General features: G+C 46.5%; 1 protein-coding gene across 9 annotated transcripts in view; it reads left to right on the forward strand.

Annotated features, from left to right (window-relative positions):
* CNIH3 (cornichon family AMPA receptor auxiliary protein 3) overlaps positions 1 to 20164 on the forward strand; it is a 296652-nt gene that overhangs the window by 168848 nt on the left and 107640 nt on the right. The window contains exon 1 of one of the 9 annotated variants that reach the window (XM_012459770.3): positions 10287 to 10964. The exons of the other annotated variants lie outside the window; for them this stretch is intronic. Coding sequence (XP_012315193.1) covers positions 10884 to 10964 — 81 coding nt within the window. The 5' untranslated portion in view covers positions 10287 to 10883. Of the gene's footprint in view, positions 1 to 10286; positions 10965 to 20164 lie in introns of those variants that run through there. 9 annotated transcript variants of the gene reach the window in all.

Below are 20164 nucleotides of genomic sequence, written 5' to 3' on the forward strand. Positions count from 1 at the left end.
GACTCAGTAAATCGACACTTTACATGAGATGAACATAGAGTAGCTCCTATGGAGCTATCTGGCCTTTTATCTGCAGCTATTTGCTTAGGAACAAGGAAAGGCAGTTTCTTGCATGACTCAGTCAGCTTCTGCTTAATTTTTCCCTTTGGCATAGTGAATTGGGGTCCCAAGATTTCATTTTTCTTTCACAGGTTCAGTGCTGTCTTCAGTGATTAATCTTTGTTCTTCCTGGTAGAGGATGGGCCAAGATACCTTTTGTCTTTGTAGACCTGTGTCCTGCTTTTAGACAAATAGAGGAAGGGCAGAGAACTTTTACTGCAGCTGCTGCTTCTTGATCACCTTCAGCTCGGCGATCCATATTTTGGGGTAGCATATGTTGGTCTCCCACAAAGTCTTTTAACAATGAACTTTGAGTGCCATTTGCATCTAATATTTACGTCAGTAGCACTGGTGAGATACACGTTTTTTCATGGTTTTTGTCAGTATGCAAGAGACACTTGTATTTTTGTTAAAATAATACAATTTTTTATATTGAAGAAATAAAAAGCATTGTGCTATTTTGTACTGATGCTTGCACAGTGTAAAGGATGTCTGAGGTGGTTTGGATGATATTCCAGGCTGTGGTTCCTTACTACTATCACTACTTGTACTCTGCACAATCAGAGGATTGAGGTGTATGATCTTTAATGGAAAATTAATAAAGGTATCCACATTTGGTTGTCTCTTTATTCTGAGAGTTCATTTTTAATCTTTTATTTGTAAATTCTTAAATGTATAAATATTGAAATGCTGCATTTACAACTTACACAAGAATTACAATGCACAGATAACTAAAGTAACAACTGTGTAGAACTAGTGGCATCCACATGATTTCCATAGACTGATAAAAATGTGATGAACATACACAATGCTTTGTGATTAATAAACACATGGGAGGCCCATTTATCAGTGGTCCTTGTGACACCCTATGACAATTAGCCTGAATGAATGAGTTTAATTTTGAATTTAAGTATTAATACATTCTACTGCTTACTGCAAGAGCCATTATACTATTTGCCAATCAGAACAGAAATCTTTCAATAGTATAAGAATTGTTGCAGTTATATTTATGAATGTTGGCTGAACAAATTATAAGGTGGAAAGCAGAGCTTTGAAGATAAAGATTCTTTCTGGTTTGGCAAAGCGTTTAGCTTTTTGAAGAGATTCTGTCCCTGATGGGGAGGGGTGGGAGAGGAGAGAGAATGCCTTTGCCAACAGTCAGAGGGAAGCGAGAGGCAGCTTCCTGTGGACTGGACGGAGGCTGAGGTGGAGGCTCTGGAGAAGAGGGGACCCCTATGCTGCTTTGTGCCAGTGACTCGTGGAAGAGGCAAGTCCTCAGAGATGTGGCTGTGCGGTGCCAGGAAGGCTGAAGCAAGGGATAGGGGCTCCCAGACTGTCTAGGTATAGGACAGCAGAAGTCCAGAGGTGAAAGGAACAAGGAGCAGTTCAGCTGGTGAAACTGATGTAGGAATTTTCTTCTTGGTCACATATGGATGTGTGCCAAGCAAGTTAAGTAAACATAGTCCTAAGTGCCAACTTAGATATACAGAGCAACAGACATTGGCTGGCAGTGAATGAAGTCCCTGTGCTTCCACACAGCTGGACTGGTCCTTGATCCTTTCCAATGGTAGACACTGTAAATCAATGGTGGGAGGCAAGGACACACCCAGGAAAAAGGGACACATAACCGCTGGAAATGCAAGTGGTTGCATTCCTTTGAGTCTTTTGATTAGCTTTATGGAATCCACATTTTTCATTTGAAAGGAGCAGTGGAGAAATAGTCAATTATGCATTCCTCTGGTGCTCAGTGGGAATCTGCATTTTAATATAAGATAAAATTAACGAAGAGTATAGGAAGCAATCAGATATGCATTTGCCTCAGGTGAGTGAAGGGGTGACTTTTAGGTCTGTTCATGCTCCCTTACCTGTAAAAGTAAGCTGTTAATTTGCATTGTCAGGGTGAAATTCAACAGAACTGCTTTAGGGGAGAGGTCTTGGGGCCCACAAGAAATTTCCGCATGAGCAAAAGCTGAGGGAGGTATGTAGGAATAAAATGGGAGGTGGGTGTGTGTGACCCAGTTCCCAGCTTGCCCTTTAGCCCTAGTGTGACCCAGTTCCCACTTAGCCCTTTAGCTTAGTGAGTTTCTGGTCCTGAGATTTTATTTTCCTTTCACAGCACTCAAAATTAAAAAAAAAGTTATTGCTCTATAAATTACATGCAAGAAAAGGGTTAACATATCCTCGTGTTAGCACTTAGGGAATGTATCCAAGTCACCCCAGCACCAAAGTATAGGTCTGCAGCAACCTCAATTCTTGCCTCTTCAGAAGACAGAATTCAACCAAGGGGCATAAGGCAGAAGGAGATACTGAGGCAGGTTTCAGAGCAGGAGTGAACATCTATTAAAAAGCTTTAGAGGTGAAACAAAAAGAAGTAAAGTACAATTGAAAGAGGGCCAAGCTGATGACTTGAGAGATTCAAGGGCATAGTTTGACCTTTGACTTGGGGTTTTATATGCTGGCATGCTTCTTGGGGGTTGCATCCCTTCTTCCCTGATGCTTCCCTTGGGATGGGCTATCCATATGCACGGTGGCCTGCCAGCACTTGGGAGGGGCTACATGCACAGTGAGTTTACTGAAGTTGTACGCATGCTCACTTGAGGAATTCTTCCTTTCCCAGGCGAGTGTTCATATACCATTTAAACTCCACCATTTTGCCTCTTAGTGTGCATATTTGAGTCCACTCACCCAACTCCTGAGATCTTAATGGGAAGCTGCTGATTACCAGTTTCAGGTGTTTCTATCTATTGGGAGCCTGCCTGTCTCTGGCGCCAGCTGCAACCAATTATTATTTTAGAGAGACAGTTAACAACCGTCTGACCATCACCTGATGGTTGCCTGGCATGCCTGTTTTTGCGGGGAGGCCCTCTCCTGCCCTGCTCATCTCTGCCTGCCTACCTACTGTAACACTGGGGGGGTGAGAAAATCTTTAGATCCTTGTTTGAACAAACCAGCTGTAAAATACAATGTAGAAACAACCCAAAGCACCAAAATGCTAACAATTGCTGAATCCAGATAGGTAGATGAATGTTCACTGAACTCTATCCTTCTACATCTTTTAAAATATTATAATAAACACTCAAAGAACCCCAATTCTCAGGACATTCCAAACATCCAAACTTCACCAAGAGAGAAACAGTATTAGGGAGGCTGCTTAGCCAGAGCAGCGTATCTTTGTGGTGGGGACTGGAGGGAGTGTTTGGATATAGGGGTTGAGAGGTGGGAGTGAGAATTTGGTGAGCTGGATTTCAGCTGGAGGATGGAGAAACCTTTCTGGAATTTTGACAGGGTTTGGCTGGGAAGCAACAGAGTAACTGGATATATCATACCAGTTAGTTATATATGGCACTGAAAAGTTTACAGAGTTCATTTATGGGGGAAAATACTGGTTAGGAGATACTCTCAAATTTTGTGCTAAATGAGGCATCTGGTCAGATTTTCCTGTGGGCAGAATGGTGTTAGTGATGGGGCAGGAGAAGGCTCACAGACCACTTAACTGAGCTTCCCACGAATCCAAAGGCATGCCCCTTTATGCTTTCACCATTTCTCTGACGGATGCTTGAGGGTGGGGTGAAGACAGGAATGCAAGGGGTGGGCAGATAGGAGATAGGGTTGGAAAAAGCTTCATTATAAACCAAGTCTTTAGTTGTGTGCGTATACTTTACAGATAGTCCCCAACTTACGACTGTTTGACTTAAGATTTTTCAACTTCACAACTGTGCCAAAGCAATATACCTTCAATAGATATATTTCAAGTACCCATACAACCATTCTATTTTTCACTTTTGGTACTGCATTTAATAAATGACATGAGATAGTCAATACTTTATTATAAAATAGGCTTTATGTTAGATGATTTTGCCCAACTGTAGGCTGTGTTCCGAGCACATTTAAGGTGGGTTAGGCTAAGCTATAATGTGTGATAGGTTAGATGTATTAATGCATTTTGATGTACAATATTTTCAATTTCCAAAGGGTTTCATTGGGATGTAGCCCTATCATAAGGAGCATCTGTGATATGGTCTGGCTCCACGTCCCCACCCAGATCTCACCTTGAATTGTATGTAATCTCCACATGTTGAGGGAGGAACCTGGCGGGAGACGACTGAATCATGGGGTGGTTCTCCCCATGCTATTCTCCTGATAGTGAGTTCCCACAAGATCTGATTGTTTAAAAGTGTTGACAATTCCCCCTCACTCTTTCTTTCGCCTGCTGCCATGTAAGATGTGTCTTGCTTCCTCTTTGCTTTCTGCCATGATTGTAAGTTTCTTGAGGCCTCCCCAGCCATGCAGAACTGTGAGTCATGAAACTTCTTTCCTTTATAAATTACCCAGACTCAGGTAGTATCAGTGTGAAAACAGACCATTACAAACTGTATTTGCCTTCACCTTCAATAAACAGAGGTACTGCTATATATTAGGAAAAGACAGAAAATCAAAACTAATTTATAACTCAGGAGGAGCAGGAATAGGTTAAGAATAGGTCAGGAAAACATGGAACATTCAGACTTACTTACAAGCAGAGAGAGACAGTGTGATGTAATTTGCCTTAGGTTGCCACTTCGTCTGCGAACTTTCCCTGATCACACTAACCCCAAAGCACTGTCTCTCTTATACACCAAGTTGTCAGCACAACTTGGGGCACCTGGAAATTGTGTTAGCTGCTGGTAACAGAAAACCTGACTATAGCAGTATAGCAAAAATGTGAACTGGCTGTTCAAAAGCTGCTCAAAATTCTCCTTCCTTTTCTTTTCTATTTAATAAAGACTGAAATGAGAAAACACTCACCTTCTCAGATTCACTTGCAACTAGGCAGTGGTGACCAAATGTCAGAGTTCTGGCCAATGAGATGTAGGAGATCTCTGGAGAGGGTTTCCTTTACTCTTCCCCAAAAGTTATGCCTTCAGACTGGGAGAATAAAATCCACATACTGAAGCCAGCAAGTCAGATGGCAAAAGAGCTTGGGACATTAATAGCGTCTTGGAGCTGCTACGCTAGCCATAAACTGATTATCCCAATTTCCTGTCATACCAGGACCCCTACTCCCATTAAACTGTGGTATCAGTTAAGAGTTGTGTTCACTCGTAAATAACAGAATGCCTTACTTCTATGGGTTAAAAAAGTGAGGAATTTTATTGTCTCATTCAACAGAAGTCAGGGAATTGGAAGTTAAGGCCTGGTAGAGTGGCTTTATTATGTTGTCAGTGGTCCTTGCTCTCTGTATCTTCTTAGCTTTTCCCTTCTTAATGCGTTGGTTTCCTCCTTATGGTCACGAGATGACTGCTGTACCTCTAGGCATCAGGTCTGCATTTCAGGCAAAGAGAAATATTATCTCAAGGGTTCACACTGTGTCATATGGCCTCTCCTGGCTGCATGGTGGGTGGGGAAGAAATCGAGTAATTGGTTTTTCAATGTCTACAGTAGAGAAAAAAATGTAGGCTGGTGACTCTACTCAACATCCATTCCCAATCACCTTCTCCCTTGCTTTCCTCTACTGTGTCTTTTGTTTTTTAACACTGCCTCGTGAAGTAATTACTGCCTCACCAATTAGACTAGAAACCACGTGGATCCCTGACAGTGCCCGGAACTATGGACACTAAAATATTTTGAAATAATGAGCAGTAACTGGCTGGGGTTCTTATTTTCTGAAGTTTTGCAGTCACCTTTGCTAAGATATCATTCTGTAACTGATAAAGCAAAGCAGGACCAGGTAAATGGCAAGAAAAACAGTGCCTGGATGGAGACTTGAAAGTCACAGTAGTAGGATAATGGATTCCATTTTTTAATTTGAAATTTTATTGTGATGAACAGACTCTTGGTTCTGGTGATGCTGTGCTAGATAATTCAGACCAGTTCTCCCACTGAACACAACTTATAAAGCTGAATGAAATATAAAAACATCTTCTTGAAAGCATCAGAGACCTAATAAGAGAGTAAGGAATTACTGAGGCCAAAATCTGAGAGTGATTTAGAATTTAGAGGGGTTGGTTTAGCTCCTGGGGCCAATTTTTTTTCTAGGGGCATTTGTTAATCTTGAGGAGGTGGCTGAGAGACTGAGCTATGCTTTTAGTACTTTGTGGGGCTAGGGGCAAAAGTCAGAGTCCGAAGACCATGAAGGGTTGGGACTTGATAAGCCCTCTGTTTTGACTTGGGATCCAGAAGGACTGCTCCATGCGAGTAAGGCTGAGCCAGAAATAAACCAGCCCTTGCAGAAACCACAGTTATCCTGGTAATCCTGGAAAATCTCAAACGCTGAATTTGGATTAAGGTACTCCTGGAGCTTTAGGTTCCCCTAGACACCTGGCAAAAGAAGCTGAAAATCCTCCCTGGAGAAAGATAATATCATTTTAGGCCTCAAATGCCTGTAAGAAAACTTTTCAAAACAATGTTGGCACAGTAAAAATCTATTAGATGGATGAGAAGCTAGGACTCCGCAAGCAAGAATCAGCAGAAACAAAAGATCAGATTGGTTCCAAAGGGACTCAAAATTCTTGAATTCTTGAATTTTCCTTTGATATGATCTCATTGTTTTGGTGTCATGAAATTTTATACAGAATATTACAACAATGAAAAAAAAAAGATCTAGATAAAATAAAAAGCAAAAAAACAGAAAGAAATATACCAGGATTGTGTTAGTTGTATCTGAGAGCAGCCAACTATGGTGTTTATCTTTTTCACTTTTATATTTTCCAAATTATTTTATATTTTTGAGACAGAATCTTGCTTTGTCACCCAAGCTGGGGTGCAGTGGCATGATCACAGCTTACTGTTCCTCAACCTCTTGGGCTCAAGCAATCCTCCTGCTTCAGCCTCTTGAGTAGCTGAGACTGCAGGTGCACACCACCATGCCTGGCTAATTTTAATTTTGGTAGAGACAGGGTCTTGATATGTTGCCCAGGCTGGTCGTGAACTCCTGACCTCAAGTGATCCACCCGCCTCAGCCTCCCAAACTGCTGAGATTACAGATTTGAGCCATTGCGCCTGGCCTCCAAATTTTCTTTAATGACAATTTATACTGGAAGAAATACTTATGTAAAAGAGAAAGTAACATAGGGTATAACCCAGAGCAGGGCGGAATTCGTAGGCATGCAACTTCTACAGTTGCCAAGGGTCTTGTGCTCAGAAGGGCCTCTTGTTTGGCTTAATGCTCTGCTCTTGCTGTCTTGAAATTATTAGTTTTTAAACAAGAAGCTTGATATAGTTTAAATATTTGTCCCTGGCCAAATCTCATGTTGAAATATAATCCCCAGTGTTGGAGGTGGGGCCTGGTGGGAGGTGTTTGGGTCATGGGGGTGGATCTTCATGGCTTGGTGCTGTCCTCACAATAAAGAGTGTTCTTGCAGGATCTGGTTGTTTAGATGGCACTTCCCCGCCTTGTTCTTGCTTTACCATGTGACATGCCTGCTCCTGCTTCACCTTCTACTATGAATAAAAGCACCCCTGAGGCCTCCCCAGAAGCTGAGCAGATGCTGGTGTCATGCTTGTACAACTCGCAGAACTGTGAACCAATTCAACCTCTTTTCTTTATAAATTACCCAGCCTCAGGGTTTTTTTTTTTTTTTTTTTGAGACAGGGTCTGGCTCTGTTGCCCAGGCTGGAGTGGCATGAACACAGTTCACTGTGCCCTTGACCTCCTAGGGTCAAGCAATCTTCTCACCTCAGCCCTGCAAGAAGCTGGGACTACAGGTACATGCCACTCCACCCGGCTAATTTTTGTATTTTTTGTAGAGATGGGGTTTCTGCCATGTTGTCCACACTGGTCTCAAACACCTAAGTTCGAGTGAACTGCCCACCTTGGCCTCCCTGCTGAGATTACAAGTGTGAGCCATGATGCCTGGCCAGATATTTATAGCAATGCAAGAATGGCCTAATACAAAGTTCCACATTTTCATTTTGCACTTGGCCCTCCAAAGTATGTAGCCAGTCCTGACCCAAAGGCAAGCCTCTAGGCTTGATCTAGTTTCTCCACTTCCCACTGAAAGGCATCTAGTTTCTAAACCGGAGATGTGAAGCCAGGCACTGTGGTGCACACCTATAATTCCAGTGCTTTGGGAGACCAAAGCTGGAGGACTGCTTGAGGCTAGGAGTTTGAGACCAGCCTGGCCACATATTGAGACTTGAGTCTGCAAACAGAACAAAAATTATCTAGGTGTGGTGGTGCATGCCTGTAATCCTAGCTAAGAGTTTGAGGCTGCAGTGAGCTATGACAGCACCACTGCACTCCAGCCTGGGCAACAGAGCAAAACTCTATCTTAAAATAAACAAACAAACAAACAAACAAACAAATAAATAAATTGAAGAGCTGGGTATGGTGGCTCATGCCTGTAATCCCAGCACCTTGGGAAGCCGAGGCAGGTGGATCACGAGGTCAAGAGATGGAGACTATCCTGGCCAACATGGTGAAACCCCGTCTCTACTAAAAATACAAAAATTAGCTGGGCATGGTAGTGCACACCTGTAGTCCCAGCTACTCGGGAGGCTGAGGCAGGAGAATCGCTTGAACCTAAGAGGTGGAGGTTGCAGTGAGCCGAGATCGTGCCACTGCACTCCAGCCTGGTGACAGAGTAAGACTCCACCTCAAATAAATAAATAAATAAATAAATAAATAAATAAATAAAATTTAAAAATAAATTGAAGATGTGGCCAAACAGCTGCAGGAATGTTTAGGCATAGTAAAGAGCCCAGGATTAGCAGTCTGAAGACAGGATTCCAGTTCTGTCACTAGAAAGCTGTATTTCTAGCTTGCTGGAATTCCTTCCTTCCAGCTCTCAAGCCATCGGAATCACATCTGTGAACAGGAACGCTAGCATGCCAGAATCAGAACCAAACAATAGTTATTTATCTAGTTCCCAACCTGTGCAAGTTACCGGGTACTCTAAGATTCACTCCAATCCATGAGGTGGGTCTATTCTTTCACCCAGATTTGCCAGTCATCTTTCAGGGTATTTCTCCTTGCTTTCTGGACTTAACCTGAAACCAAAGTTCTATCTGGAATGACTGGACCTCTTTCACTGCAGTGTCCGAATCTCTTGCAAAAGCAAGCACGGTGAACTTCCAAGATGCTGGGCCACTGGGACAGAGTGTGCAGTTAATAATCCCTGTACTTACAGGTGCCAGGTTGTGTGCTAGGTCTTTTACTTATTCTACTCTTGTTTTTTTTCTGATAAGGAAACTAAGGTTTAAAGAGGTTAGGTAACTTGCAGCTAGAAAACGGTCTACCTCCAAAGCATCTTCTTGACAATTCCACTAGACTAACACCAATACCACTGAGCCCCTGTAACTGCTTCTTCAGCCCAGCATAGTCCACCACCAAGTCCATGTTTCCCTAATCCCAAGGTCGGATGCCTGGGGAGGGTGGAGGATGCGACGGAAGGATGCTAATGGAGAATTTTGCAGGGTCTGGGAGCAGAGCAGTAAACGCAGCCGTAAGCACTGAGTATGCTACAGTTTGGTAAAATCCACCTAAGCAGCTTAGGGATCCAAGGCTTGTACTGTATCCCCAACCAACACTAGGCAACGCCCCAAGTCCCCACACTTCCCACTCCGATAGGCGAAACTGCAAGAACCGGGAGGGGCAGCTGCCGCGTTTAGGTGCGAGGCACACACCATACCCTTCCGCAGCTTCCCACCTCCTCCAGACGCACGTGTTTAAAGAGTCCCTGCTCCAACCGGTCCCGCCCCACCTCCGCTCGGCCTCCAGCCCTGCCAGTACTGCTGGCTTCAAGTTTTCTCGGAGAGGCGGGCGCGCACAGCTGCAGTGGCAGCGACAGCGGCCACCAAGCGCCCAGCGGCGCTTCGCCACCCACCTTTCTCCGGCACACGGCCCTGCAGTCTCCGCCCGCCAGGGAGGGCGCTCTCAGCGGAGCAGGAGTTGAGGGCGGGGCGCCGAGAGGAGGGAATCCCGGGTCGCGCCGATACAGTTCTCGCAGTGGCAGAGGCGGCGGCGGTATCATCATCATCAGCAGCAGCAGCAGGTGGAGCGAGCTCCAGCGCCTGGCCTGAAACCCGCCGCTGCAGGCATCCGGGCGGGAGCGGGCCGGCTAGGTGGAGCCGGTGCTCGCCCCCTTCTGACCCCCAGTTTCCGGGACACTTGGGTTGCCGAAGCCGGCTGGCTGGGGTCGCGGTTGAGGCCGGGCGCGCGTCGGAGCGCACTGCTGCGCTGGAAGCCGCGTCTGGGGCGCAGGACCAACTGGACCTACCTCCTCCTGGCTACCTAAAGACCCTTTCTCTCGGAAAAGAGCGCTGCCGGCTCTGGGGTTTGGGAGGAAGTCGGAGCCCGCCCGGGCACCTCGCTGGACACTATACGTTTGCGCCCCGGTGGCGCGGGAGGGTCCGGAGCGGAGCGCTCGTCTCTCCTCTGCGGTTTAGTGGCGGAAAGCAGAGAGCTCTTCCCGGGGCGGACGGGACCTCCTCCTTCGGTCCTCCGTGGAGCCCTTGCATCGCTCGCCGTGTTGGTCTCGAGGGGCTCACGGCTTGGCACTAACTTGCAGGTGTTCTCTGCTGATTTGGTTTCTTCTTCGATTCGGGGACAGTTCCCGCCAACGACACTCGACACACGTTTCCCTGCCTTCGCAGGAGAGTCGGGTCCACGGAATCGCCCGAGCCCGCGGAAATCCAGCGCCTGTTCGCAGACCCTCGAGTCGTTCCGCTAGCCGTGCGCCCTCCTGGGCACTAGCCTCGGGAGGAGCGTGCAGACGAGGCTCCTTTGAGGGAGTGCGGTCCTCGAGGGAGGCATTGGGCTCCTAGGGGCTTCTTGGCGTGTGTGGTGGGACTGGGGTCTGCCGGCCATGGCCTTCACTTTCGCTGCGTTCTGCTACATGCTGTCTCTGGTGCTGTGCGCTGCGCTCATCTTCTTCGCCATCTGGCACGTGAGTAACCCGTTTTGGTCTTTTCTTTCGTCCTAATGTCTCCACATTTCCCCGATTTCACTCCACTTTCTCCACCTTGCGGGCGTGCGCGGACCAGGAGGTTGGACCTTGTGCAGCACCTTTGTCCCGGAGCAGGAGGCAGTTCGCTGCATCCCGAGGCCGCGTGCCGCCGGGCGCGCCTTCGGTATCCTGGCTAGAGGCGGGGGATCGCTGGTGCCCGGGTAGGACACCCTCTTCAGGGCCCGCCCGGGAGTCCCGGGCCCCGGGGAGTGGCGGCTGCAATCACATCTAACCCTTCCTCTTCCGCCCCCTCCTTTCCTGCCGGCGGGAGGCGAAGGAGAAGCGCCGCCGTCGGTCCCGGCGATTAGTCAAGTAGCTATAACAACTAAACATTTAAAATGTCAGCATCTGTGGTGGGTTGCATTTAGACATAATTGGAGACAAAGTGGAAACAGAACGGGAGCTCCTTATAAAAAGTAGGGACAGGCCGAGCCCGTGGAGAGGAGGGAGACCAGGTGATGCGAGTTGGAGTGGAAGGCGGCGGGGGAAAGGCGAGGAAGCCTGGGGAAGGGCAGGCTTAGTGAAGGCCGTGGAGGAAAGTCACGAAAAGAGACCGTGGAGGCGACGACGGTGTCCTCTGCCCCCGTGGCGTCCGAACGTCGACTCCTAAAGACTCCCTGCGGGTGGCGAACCTCCGCTAGGCCTCCAGCGTCCCCAGCCCTCGCAAACTTCCTATCAACCTTCCTGGGACTACGCCAAATGGAGGACAGCCGTGGATCCCAGCTCTTTAGGTGTGAGTGAGAATAGAGGAGCGAAAACTTCTGAATAGGGGAAGAGAAGTACAGAGAGAGCGAGCGCAGGACTGAGTACCCTGGTCCTCTCAAAGACTGTGCAACATTTAGCGAGTGCACGCAACTCTCAAGGCTTCCTTCTTAAGCGCCCTATCCTCACCCTCAGAGGGCTGGTGGGAAGAATGGCCAAAGCCAAATATTTTAGAAGGAGCACCCCAGTGCATAATTTTCCACCTTTATCAGCCTTGCCCTGCCCAGCGTCTAGGTGACAGGGAAGGACCCGGAGACGAATTCCTGGAGGCATGGTTCTGGGGAGCATTAGAGACTCTCTTACAGTGGGGATGACCCAAAATGAAGACTTGAAGAAAATTGCAGGGTGGGTGAGATGCCGGTGTTTCGTTTAAGTGGTTTGCAGAGTGAAAGTTTGTCTTAAAATAGAACTAAGCAGCTAGAGCAGCTCCTGCTATAGGCTCTGACAGGGAGGAGAGGGGAAGTTCTGGGAGGGAGGCAGCTTTCGACCATGTAGCCTTAGAAAGACCCTTGTTCCTTCCACACCTCTAAAGTGAGAACATTGACCTGGATGATCGCTAAGCTTTCCCCCATTTCTCAGATCGTGTAAATCCGTCAATCAGTAGACTTAGGAATCCGGGGCTGACAGGGAATTCAAACATATATATTTGGGGGATGGTAAAACAAATCCTGCTGTTTAGAAGTAATGGGATTTTAAACCCTCCCTTCTCTGCTCTGCGAGGCTGGGTCTAATCCATGGTAGCAAACTGAGACTTGAAGTTGTTGATAGTTCTTAAGGGAAAAGGAAACTTACTAATTTAGAATAGAAAGGAATACAGATCAGATCATGCCTGAGCAGTGCGGCAAACCTCTGCTAATGTGTTTTAAAGGCACTTTCTCAGCTTCTTTGGATTTGAGGAGTTACTTACATTCTAGAAGGCTAACTGCTCTCTTTTTTTTCTGCAATACTTCATTTGCTGTTTTTCTGTTTTTGCCTTGGCCAGCGGGTGTCAGGTACTGGACAGCTCCCTCAAACTCCATCAGGCCTGGAGTTCTCTGAACTGGTCCCTGAAGCAGAGCAAGTAACCACAAAGAATAATTTTCTCTCTTTCAGGGGAAGATAATTAATAATTCAAGAACAGCTTAATTGAGTGGTTTGTGCAGCTGGTTGACATTTGAATGAAAATCAGGTGTTTCCTGATCCAACATTGGCCTCTGCCCTCCAGTTTCTCAATGCTCACCCCCTTATCTAGGGGTAGCTGCAATGCATTCAAATCCCAACTCAGGTTCTATCCAGTTTCCTCGTAGAAGTGGCAAGATTCTCATTTCTAATAATGAAAAGAATTTGTGCATTTTGAATTTAAATTACAGTAACAATTTCATAGTCTCAGCCCCTCCTTTCCTAGTCTTTTCCTTCTCTGTCCCTTTCCCTCCAAATCAAACAACCCAAACCCAATCACACTGATTTGGTTCCTGAACACTGAACCGGGAAACCAGAGACACACTGATTTCAGGGCACAGTTTGTATGTCTGATTGTTAGTTGCATGGTAGTAATTATTTTGACCAAAATTGGGGAGACTTGGATTTATGTTAGACTGTTTGCCTTCTTTTCAGCTTCTTATACTTCTTATGTACTTCTTGATTAGACAAGGGATATCGATGGTGTGGTATATATATCAATACCCCAAATAATGAATTGGGCATTTAACATATAGCAGTTAAAATGCCTGCCATGCTGCCATGCCTAGGCTGTAAGATATGAAGATGGGGCCGGGCGCGGTGGCTCAAGCCTGTAATCCCAGCACTTTGGGAGGCTGAGGCGTGTGGATCACGAGGTCAAGAGATCGAGACCATCCTGGTCAACATGGTGAAACCCCGTCTCTACTAACACAAAAAATTAGCTGGGCATGGTGGCACGTGCCTGTAATCCCAGCTACTCAGGAGGCTGAGGCAGGAGAATTGCCTGAACCCAGGAGGCGGAGGTTTTGGTGAGCCGAGAATGCGCCATTGCACTCCAGCCTGGGTAACGAGCGAAACTCCGTCTCAAAAAAAAAAAAAAAAAAAAGACATATGAAGATGGCATGCTTTTCTTATGGAATTGTATGTACCTACTTGGGGTAATGATAGTAGCTACTCTGTATTGGGGGTCTGCTGTAGGATAAGTTTTAAGTACTTTACAGAGAATCTCTCAGTCCAGTCGTTTTCCTTCCCCTCTTCCCACTGGATGTCTGGGAGCAAGGATGGATGTGCCCAGCCTTTCTTTCAAATCTTGTTTTTCACTTTGAAAATCTATCTGCATTTGTTTTCAGATGAAAATATTTCAAGTTACCAATTTATTTTATATCAGCTACTGTCTCTGAGTACATTTATTGGAGGAAGCAAAGAAAACTGAGTTTTTTTTCCTGTGGCTTTGCATACCCTCAGCACGTGGCCTCTTACTGCCCAAGCAGCCCTTTAGTCCTCACAACTGACAATTTCCCAGATTAAAAAACTGGATCAGAGAGGTTATAAGGTTGCCTGAGTTTGCACAGCTTGTATGTGTTGGAGCTGGTATGCATGGACTTGAGCTAGGTTTGTGAGACTCTTAAGCCTAAGCCTTTTCTCTAAATGTAGTCACTATTTTTGGATTCATAACTTAGATAATTTCTATCCAAAGGATTACCTTTCTCTATATAAATGAAATTTTAGAGTTGGAATTTCTGATTGGAGTTATAACAGCAACAGCAACCAGACTCAAGACATACTATATATCATTTTTTAAAAGAAGAAAATTCTATTTTTAAAAATTAGACTTTTATAAACTGATAGTTTCCTTGTCCGAAATTATGAAAATACAATAATTTGTAATTAAATAAAATCGTCACTAATCTTGTCCATAAAAGATTATTTCTTGTGTATTTTTAAAAACTGCATATGGCTGGGCTCAGTGGCTAATGCCTGTAATCCCAACACTTTGGGAGGTCGAGGCAGGAGGATCACTTGAGCCCAAGAGTTTGAGAACAGCCTGGGCAACACAGTGAGACCCCATTTCTAAGAAAAAAATTGCATATGAATGTTTAGAAGGAAAAAAGTGTTCTAAAGGGTTTTTGATGTGAAGTGATGTATATTCCCAGCCAGTGTAAAATGAACGGTGTTTATTCACAAGAACTTTCTCAGCTCTGGCTTGGTTAAGCCTGTTTGCAGCGTGTCTCATTTATATAAACACAGATGAAGCCATTCTTTGGAAAGATCAAAGATTCATTACTGGATTTCAGGTTTTTAGCTTTTGAAGTGTTTATATTTGGAGTCACTGTGAGTTTTGACAATTTACATATAAAATTAATTCCCAATAAAATTCCCTAGAAAGCACTGATGCACCATCACACCTTGAAATTTCTTTGGATTCACAGCAGCATTTGCTGTTTGAGGGTTTAAATGGCCCCAGACGGGGATGACATACATAATGTAGTGAGAGGCAGTTTTGCTAGGGAAGATGTCTTCATGGTAGAGCCTTTTAGCCAGTTCTACCCTGTCACAGACTCAGCCTCTGGAAATATCTGTTTCTCAGAGTACCCATCCCGAAACAAAAAATGGGTTTATGTGTAATGGTAGGATGCTTGGGATTGACAATAAATAGCCTGCTTTTTTATGACCCTACTTTGGCCTACTCAGATGAGGGCACTTCACTCGTTGCCAGGTCTTACCTGGTCTCCACTTTTTGTTCTGCTTGTGATGCCCCTGTCCATTGTGGCATCTCATTTTCAGACGGGATGTCGCAGCTCCAGCCTGCCCCATCCCCCTCTTGTCTCCTCCCTCTATCACTGTCCATTGCCCCACAGCTGGAGTGGAAGGGAGCTCCATGAGAGCAGGGACGTTTTCTACTTTACCATTGTTTCTCCAGAGCCCAGAACAGTGCCTGGCATGTTCAGTGTAAATACTCCTAGGGCAAATTCTCGTTTTCTTCTGGCTTAATGCATTTCCAGTTGACATAGTGATATGGTTTGGCTGAGTCCACACCCAAATCTCGTCTTGAATTGTAGCTCCTATAATCTCCATGTGTTGTGGGGAGGATCTGGTGGGAGGTAATTGAATCATAGGGGGTGGGTTTTTTTCTGTGCTGTTCTCATGATAGTGAATAAGTCTCATGAGATCTGATGGTTTTATAAAGGGCAGTTCTCCTGCACACACTCTCTTGCCTGCCACCATGTAAGATGTGCCTTTGTTCCTCCTTCGCCTTCTTCCATAATTGTGAGGCCTCCTCACAGCCATGCTAAACTGTGAGCCCATTAGATCTCTTTTCTTTGTAAATTACCCAGCCTCGGATGTGTCTTTATTAGCAGAGTGAGAACAGACTAATATACATGGTAACTCATTTCTGATTTGGCTTCTGGCTGCTTCTTAAGAACTGCTGCTTAGGCAGTTTGGACAATGTGCACTTTCCCACATGCCCTGGCACTTTGAAACTTTGGAAACTAATTATTGCAAAGAAAACTGGCCATCGCCATGGAGTATGGGGCCCTTATTGATGATAGTGGAGGTAGTTTTTTTGCAGAGGAGCAGATTGGGGAGAAGCACTGGCTATTCCTGGAGAGAACACCTTCTGGAAGGTGTGATGTCTGTGTTGATGCATGCCACCGGGCAATGTAGGCTGGCCATTATCTATAACTGCCCCTGAAAAAGAAAGCCTACATTGTCATTGTATTTCCACTACAGTCACGTTAGAGAGGAGAGGAGAGAAGTATGCACAGTTCACAGGTCACTTAAAACAATCAGGCGCCAGCCCCAATCCCAATTGTTTGATGAGGTTTCAAGGCCTCACCAGGGTTGGATGTTAGAGACACTAAAGTAACTTGCCTTTGACTTCAGAGTTCCAGAACAAACGTTAAAGGCAGTGAGTGTTATGAGGCCCTTGCCAGGCAATTGGAGCTCCCCCCTATACTGACTCAGAAGCCGTGCCGGGCCCTTGCCTCACTCTTGCCCTTTTGGCTACCTGGTGCCTTTCCCTTATGTATATCCACATGGCTCTGCTCTTTGCTCTCTGGACTTGTTTTCTGCTGTGGGTCTCTCTTCCAGTAAGTCTGCAAACAGGTTCCTCTGGGGCCTCATTCTTCTGTAGATGTGCTATCTGGATGATGTCCTTGCCACCCTTCCTTGTCACCATCATCTGACTCACTCCCACGGGCCCCTCCTCTGGGCACCACCGAGGACTTGGCTCAGTGTCCTGTCCTTGCTGTCCTGCAAGGCGCTGGGTGCTGTTGGTTATCTGACCTCCCCTCTAGTGACCACTTCCATCTTTGTGGTCCCTGGGCATCCTGACTTGCCTTGGACCTGCCTCTGCAGTGTGAGCTCCCTGTTCTTTATCCCCGCACTCTGCTGCCCCAGGAACTCTTGGCCCCCCTTTGGCTGTGGCTTTTCCTTCTCTCAACGCACTGCCCCTCTGGGATATAATTCCTCCTCTGTGTCATCACCACTCATCATCCACCGCTCAGCTCCTGCTGCCGCTCTCCACTGCTGCGTCCCCTGTTTCTTGCCACTCCTGTAGTGGATGCCTCAGTCTCCCAGGAATCCACTCTCTTCCCTCTCTTCTCTCACCCCAGACACCTGGGAGCTGCTGGGGCCCAGGCAGATGCACGGTTTGATTTCAGCTGGTCTCGTATTGCCTCCTAACTCATCAGCAGGATGTGAGTCCATTCCTTCAGCTTCCACAACACTGTTCTAGATTGTGGTCATTTTCTCAGAGCCCCCTGAAGCTCCCCAAACTGCCCCAACCCGACTGTCTCTGAGCAGATGACTTTAATTCCAGCTCCCAGAGAAGAGAGAGATGATCAGACAGGGATGCCTCAGGATCCTTTCCCTCCCCAGACTTCTGATTGATGATTTCTCTTTCCTTTCCAGACTCAGACGCAGAGTCTCTCCCTCAACTTCCTCCATACCTAGTTCTCTGAGGACATTACTCTATCACTTTTCCCCATGTGTCTGTGTCTTCAGCCACTGCCCTTCAAAGATCCACCCACCCTCACCCCCTGGCAGATTCAAAGGGCGTGGTGCCTCTGAGTTGCAGACAAGCCTTTGGTCCCCAGGCCCTCTAGATGCTGCTCAGCCTCTCTTCCCTTGCAGACTGGTTTTCTCTCACCACATCCTGTCTGCCGTTGCCTCTTTGGATTCTTACATCAGACACTGAGAAACCACGGAGACTAATGAAACAAAGCCCTCTGCATCCACCACTCAGAACTAGTGTCAGCATTTTGCTGTTTGTATATCTTTCGTCTTTTCCAAAGACAATAGTTTCTTTTCCAGCCACCTGGCTTCTGCTTCCATACCTTCTCGGCCCAGCACTTGATGAGGACACCCCTGGTCTCCTGTGTCAATCTCTGGGCACCATTTAGTGCTCATCTTGGCCTCTCTGTGGCTTTGAGACTGCTGTCTGCATCTTCCTTAGAGCTGTTTCAAATGTTGTTTTTCTGGGATCCTGTTTCTCCTCCATCTCCCCTGTGGGTTCTTCTTTCTACACCTTCCTTTCCATGTTGGTAGTTTTCTGGCCTCCCAGACCTGTCCCTTGACACTGACCCATGCATCTGGTGGCCCCACACCCTGCAGTTGGGTCCCAGATGAACTTATCTTCATGCCCTTCTCACTCCTCACAGCCCTGGCGGGTTCAGCCTCCACCCCAAGGACCCTCTCTACCCCGTCTGCTCCTTCCGTAGTCACCAGTCACATAGGTCCCCTCCCCTCCATGCCTCCCATCCCAGCGTTGGTTCAGGCCTTCGTTGGCTGTTTCTGAGAGCACTGTGGTTATGAACGCTCCTTGGTTATCATCCTCCCCACACATGGTTACCAAGAGTGATCTAATACCTGAAAGGAGCCTTCCAGGTTATTCCTAGACTAAAGCTTTTTCTGGTTTCTCTCACTGTCAAAGTTTAGAGCACTGGCAGGACCAGGTCCCAGTTAACTGTTTCAACACACTTTACGTTTTCTGTGTTCCAGATATCCTCGCCTTCTTGCGATTTCCAAATGGGCTGTTCTGTCTCCCTGGAATGCTGTTCCCCACTTCATTCTTCACCTGACTGGCTCTGCTCCAGCCTCTGTCCTCTAGGAAGCCCCATTCTCCCTGGCGATCTGAGCCCACTTGTCCTTTGCCCCGTCCCCAGGTCTGAGTCCCATTGCTGTATTTGTCTCTGTGCTTTGACTGTAAGCTTCTGGAGGGCAGAAACGGTTGCCCTCACTTGTGGCCTCAGTGTCCAGCATGGGGCAGCGTGGTGGGAACTCAGTGATGGCTGATAAATAAATTCAGTATCTGGATAATTTATTATAGCCAACTTAAGCTTGACAGACTCCTCCTCAATGAATACTTTCCCAGACTTTCCTGGTTATGACAATCATCTGGATGCTTATTAAAGATGCACATTTTTGGCTCTGCTGGAGGCCCATGGAATCCTAGGCTAGGTGGTGCTCTCTGTGTGAGGGAGGCTAACTGAGCTTCAGTCCAGAATTAGGTGCAGGGGAGATGCTAGATGGGATAGATCAGGGTGGTTGAAGGTGTGGAGGACACTGCTGGGGACAGGCTGTGAACGACAGACACCAAAGAAGAAGGGCTGTGACAGGAAAGGGCTGTCAGATGGTGACTGCAGCCCACAGTCCATGTGTAATGCCCCAAAGCAGAGGATGATGTCCAGGCTGATGCAGGGGGCTGCATGCTTGTCTTTCCAACATACAGTCCATGTGTAATGCCCCAAAGCAGAGGATGGTGTTGAGGCTGATGCAGGGGGCTGCATGCTTGTCTTTCCAACATACAGTCCATGTGTAATGCCCCAAAGCAGAGGATGATGTCCAGGCTGATGCAGGGGGCTGCATGCTTGTCTCTCCAACATCGCATATGCTGATTTTATGCTTCAAGATAGCGGTCCCACTGGTATTGCATGGCACCCATTTTTTAAATCATAGATTGTGAAATACACGTTTCTTCCATCCTTTGACAACTAGGTGTAGATAGTCCCCTTGTGGGTTAGATAAAGCAGGTATTAAATTCCAGGCTGAAATCCTTGCCATTCACATTGCTTCTGAGTTGCTTCCCTTCTAGAACCTGGAGCGTCTTTAGAAAAATAAGCTAAATTGTTTTAATCTAGAGAAGAAGCATTAAATTGGTCCTGCCACAAATAGTGAGGTCACGTGCATGAGTGACCAACTCAGATCTACAGGGTTGGAAGTGCTTGCTGTTGGGCCTCATTCACAGCCAGGGTGTCTGTGTCTTAACAGGGTAGCTGAGGCTTGCCTGCATGTCTTAGTGGTGCTTGGAATCTGCTTAACTCCCAGAAAGGTCACTGAAAACTCTAACTGCATAACTAGATCCTCAATTGTTTCTGAATACAAATCCAGGGCTTAATAATCACACTCACAAATATTTTTAATTTGGCAAACACGAG

The sequence above is a fragment of the Aotus nancymaae genome, unplaced genomic scaffold (assembly GCF_030222135.1).
Source record: "Aotus nancymaae isolate 86718 unplaced genomic scaffold, 86718_ANA_hifiasm-v0.15.2.pri h1tg000032l_0, whole genome shotgun sequence".
Lineage (NCBI taxonomy): Eukaryota > Metazoa > Chordata > Mammalia > Primates > Aotidae > Aotus > Aotus nancymaae.